The 3,794-nt window shown below is 55.6% G+C and overlaps 1 protein-coding gene across 2 annotated transcripts; it reads left to right on the forward strand.

Annotated features, from left to right (window-relative positions):
• The first annotated feature begins 5 nt into the window (after positions 1-5).
• TMEM205 (transmembrane protein 205) lies at positions 6-2,491 on the forward strand. Of its 2 annotated transcripts, none has more exons than XM_082378890.1 (4): positions 6-117; positions 747-855; positions 961-1,124; positions 2,126-2,491. In XM_082378890.1, the coding sequence occupies exons 2-4, from the start codon at positions 756-758 to the stop codon at positions 2,429-2,431; spliced, it is 570 nt and encodes a 189-aa protein (XP_082235016.1). In that variant the 5' UTR covers positions 6-117; positions 747-755; the 3' UTR covers positions 2,432-2,491. The 2 variants fall into 2 exon arrangements, with proteins under 2 accessions (XP_082235016.1, XP_082235017.1); XM_082378891.1 differs by lacking the exon at positions 6-117 and adding an exon at positions 126-264.
• Positions 2,492-3,794: the final 1,303 nt, after the last annotated feature.

A 3,794-nucleotide genomic window follows, 5' to 3' on the forward strand; every position in this document is an offset into this window, starting at 1 on the left:
GTTACAGATCTCCGATCCGATTGGCTTCTGGCTTAGCTGGGAGGCGGGACGAATTCTTGGTCCCACGAGGGGAGGTGGCCGAGGAGGTCCGCGGCCACCCCGGAGCGCGAGAGTGAGGTACCGAGCCCAGCCCGCCTGACCCCTTTAGATCCGGCCCCGGACTCTTGAGTGCTGCAGGTCGACGTCCGGGTCCAGTGGTGGGGTCGGTGCCCTCGGACCCACCTGACCCTCTTAGATCCGGCCCCGGACTCTTGGGTGCTGCAGGTCGATGTCCGGGTCCAGTGGTGGGGTCGGTGTCCTCGGGATGAGATTTAGGGTTTCTCAGGATTAGATGGCGTCTCCAGGAGGTGCTTTGGGAATCTTCATAGTGATATTTGGGATCCTGTCATGAAAGAAGTGATCTTTGATATCAGAACTCGGTCCCTGGGGTGATATTTGGGAGTCACTGGGGTGATCTCTGAGGATCTAGGGCTTCGAGCTTGAGCTGCTGGGGCTGAAATTTGGGGGTCTCAGAGGTGGCATGGATGTTGGGGTCCAGAGAGCCTAAGATCTTGAGGGCTGACATTTGGAGAGATGGAGTCGGGGGACGTCACAGAAGTGCTATGGGTCTTCCCCACCGCCATTCCTGGCCTACTATCCCTGGATCCCTGCTGGATAGACCATGACCCTGGCCTTGTGCAGGCTCACAGGGTCTGAAGGCCACAGGGCAAATGTAAAACTCTGACCACCTGGTGCCTCCTTCCCAGGCCCGCAAGATGGAGGAAGGTGGGAACCCGGAAAGCCTGACTAAGGTGGTTCATCTACTGGTCTTGTCAGGGGCCTGGGGCATGCAAATGTGGGTGACCTTCGTCTCAGGTAGGGACCCTCGGCCTGGATATCATGAGTGCCTAAGGTGGGGACAGGGATGAGAGGGGGACTTGGAAATGTCCTAACAGACATGTGGACCCCTGCACCCCACAGGCTTCCTGCTTTTCCGAGGCCTTCCCCGACATACCTTCGGCCTGGTGCAGAGCAAACTCTTCCCTTTCTACTTTCACATCTCCATGGGCTGCGCCTTCGTCAACCTCTGCATCTTGGCCTCACAGCGTGCTGGGGCTCAGCTCACATCCTGGGAGGCCAGCCAGGTATGCGGGCTTGAGCTCCACTACCCTCTGGAGGTTCATTCCCAGAACCACACTGAGCACCTATGGCTACACCTTTGTGAGAATTAAAACGAAACCCCCCAAACTGCCCCTTCTTCCTGGTGTATACAAAGCTGGGTTCTGGATACCCTTGAGCAGTGCACAGCCTGCACAACCATCCCCAGCAGACCTGACTATTCCCCAGTGTCTCTCTGCTGGCTGTTGCTCCCTCTCCTCCCCCTGGCTGGGCCTGCAGCCAAGCTGTGGTGACTCAGCTGGGCTGGGGCACTGACCCCAGCTCAGTGTTTAAAAACCAGCCTGACTGGGAATTTACAGTCCCCCACCCCCATCCACACATTTTTCCCAGCCACAAGGCAAGGAACCATCTGTGCATCTCATATTTCTCTATCCTGCCCTCCCCCTGCCCCCATTATGTCCCTCAGATGTGGGCAGGTGAGGCCTGACAGGGGTTTCAATAATCCCACAGACACAGGAGGGATTATGGGTAATTGGAACTTCGAGGACTTTTAATTCACTCCCTGTGGGCCCAATGTCAGCTTCTAGGGTCTAGGCTGGGGCCACAAAGGAGATGGGCCCTCTCTTAGGCTCTCTATTTTGGGGAAATGAGGGGACAGTTATGGTGCTCTGTCCCAATTCAGGGAAGAGAGGCTCTGCCCTGAGATACCTTCAGTTTAGGGGAACAGAGGAAGGTAGGAGACAGGCTGTGTTCTGGAAAGTTCCAGTCAGGGTATCAGAGGAGAGGAGGCTCAGGAGGTTTGGGGGAGAGAGAGGAGATAGTGGTGGAGCCTTTCCTTAGGAGCTGCAGGTTTCAGGGTATGAGAGCTGGAGCTCTGTTTGGGTTTGAGGTTGGAGCAGGGAGGCCTGTCTTTGACCCAGTCCTGCCCCCCATTCCCCTCTGGGCTTTGAGGATGCAGAAGGACCCTCCCTAGGGCCCCTGCTGCCTCCCAGGCATGGTTCACCGTGTCCTCCTGCCGCCCCACCAGCTCTGCTTGCTGCTCCTGAGCCTCATGCTGGCCACCATCAACGCCCGCTGGCTGGAGCCCCGCACCACGGCCGCCATGTGGGCCCTGCAGACCGTGGAGAAGGAGCGCGGCCTGGGCGGGGAGGTGCTGGGCAACCACCAGGGCTCAGACCCCTATCGCCAGCTGCGGGAGCAGGACCCCAAGTACAGTGCCCTCCGCCAGATCTTCTTCCGCTACCATGGCCTATCCTCCATTTGCAATCTGGGCTGCCTCCTGAGCAACGGGCTTCATCTTGTAGGCCTCGCCCTGGGCCTCAGGAGCCTCTAGCACCCACTGACTCTCTGTCTCTGCTGGGGCCCCAAATGTCAATAAACACTTCTTTGGAAATGACTGCTGTCATTTTTCTCCAACTGGGAAGCAGGGGGAGGGGCAGGCAAGGGTAGAGCTGAGGGATTCCGTTTCCCCATTCATGATGATTTGGAGAGTTAGCTGTTGCAGCCCTTAAGCTCCTCCTATAATGGTGCCCATTTGTTGAGCACCCACTGTGTGCCAGGTGTGGCGCTAACCACTGCACAGATCATGTATTATTGTAACAACAGCTGGTTCTGATCCCTAGAGGACAATCATATTTTTCACCCCATTGACATCGGGGGTGGCCATGTGACTTGCTTTGGCCAATGAAATGTGAGCAAAGTCACTTCCAAAGAGAAGTATACATGCCAGTATGTGATTCGCCACATCTTCCCCTCACTGCAATGACCGGTGTGAGTGAGAAACAAACCTTGGATGTTAGATGCCATGATGATTATAGAGCTGCTTGTTACTGAGCATATGCCAACCCTTCCTGACTGATGCACATCATCTCAGTTTGTCCACAACAGCCGTTAGAGGTGGCTAACATTGTTCCATGAAGCAATGGGAGCTCAGAGAAGTTCAGCAAGTGGCTTCAGGTGCAGTTGTTGGGATTTGAACCCCAACAAAGCCTGAACTGTGTTTTGTTTTGTTTTAAATTTTTGGCCACGCCGCATGGCATGCAGGATCTTAGTTCCCCAACCAGGGGATAGAACCTGTGCCCCCTGCAATGGAATTACAGAATTGTAACCACTGGACCGCCAGGGAAGTCTCAAGCCTGAACTGTTATAACTGCAGATTCTCTTCTGTTGGCTTGAAGAAAAGTCTGGGACCTCAGCTGGTTGCCAAATTGTGTGGCCTCAGGCAAGCGTCTGCCCCTCTTTGATCTCCAGTTTCTTTATCTGTAAAAGGGGGGGCGGTGGTTAATTCTAAGGGCCCTTAAGGGTATTTGGAAAAGGGCTCTAGCCCAGTTTAGGTCAGGCGCTGCACGTTACAAACACTAACTCAGATCAGAACCCTTACACAACCCTGTGAGGTGGGTACCCTCGTTATCGACCACGTGACGGATGGGGAAAATGAGGCCCAGGGAGGTTAACATGTCCAAAGCGACAAGGCTAGAAAGTGGTGGAGCTGAGATTCGAACCCGGCTCCAGAGTCCGTGCTCTTAGCTGCTGTGCACGTAGTAGGAGCTCCACGTATGGTTAGTGAAAATGAAATATTTATTGTCAGGGAACTGACATCTGCGCGCGCGGTGCGACTTCCAGCTCCTCCCCCGCCCCCCAATCCGCGGTCTCCACAGTCCCCGCCCCGGTCCCGCCCCGCCCTTCCCCGAGAGGGG

This window comes from Balaenoptera borealis (assembly GCF_965194805.1).
Source record: "Balaenoptera borealis genome assembly, chromosome: 2".
NCBI lineage: Eukaryota > Metazoa > Chordata > Mammalia > Artiodactyla > Balaenopteridae > Balaenoptera > Balaenoptera borealis.

Coding starts and splice junctions, on each gene's coding strand:
- TMEM205 (XM_082378890.1), top strand. CDS start 756: ATGGAGGAAGGTGGGAACCCGGAAAGCCTGACTAAGGTGGTTCATCTA. Junction 856..960: donor GTGGGTGACCTTCGTCTCAG/GTAGGGACCCTC, acceptor TGCACCCCACAG/GCTTCCTGCTTTTCCGAGGC. Junction 1,125..2,125: donor CATCCTGGGAGGCCAGCCAG/GTATGCGGGCTT, acceptor CCGCCCCACCAG/CTCTGCTTGCTGCTCCTGAG.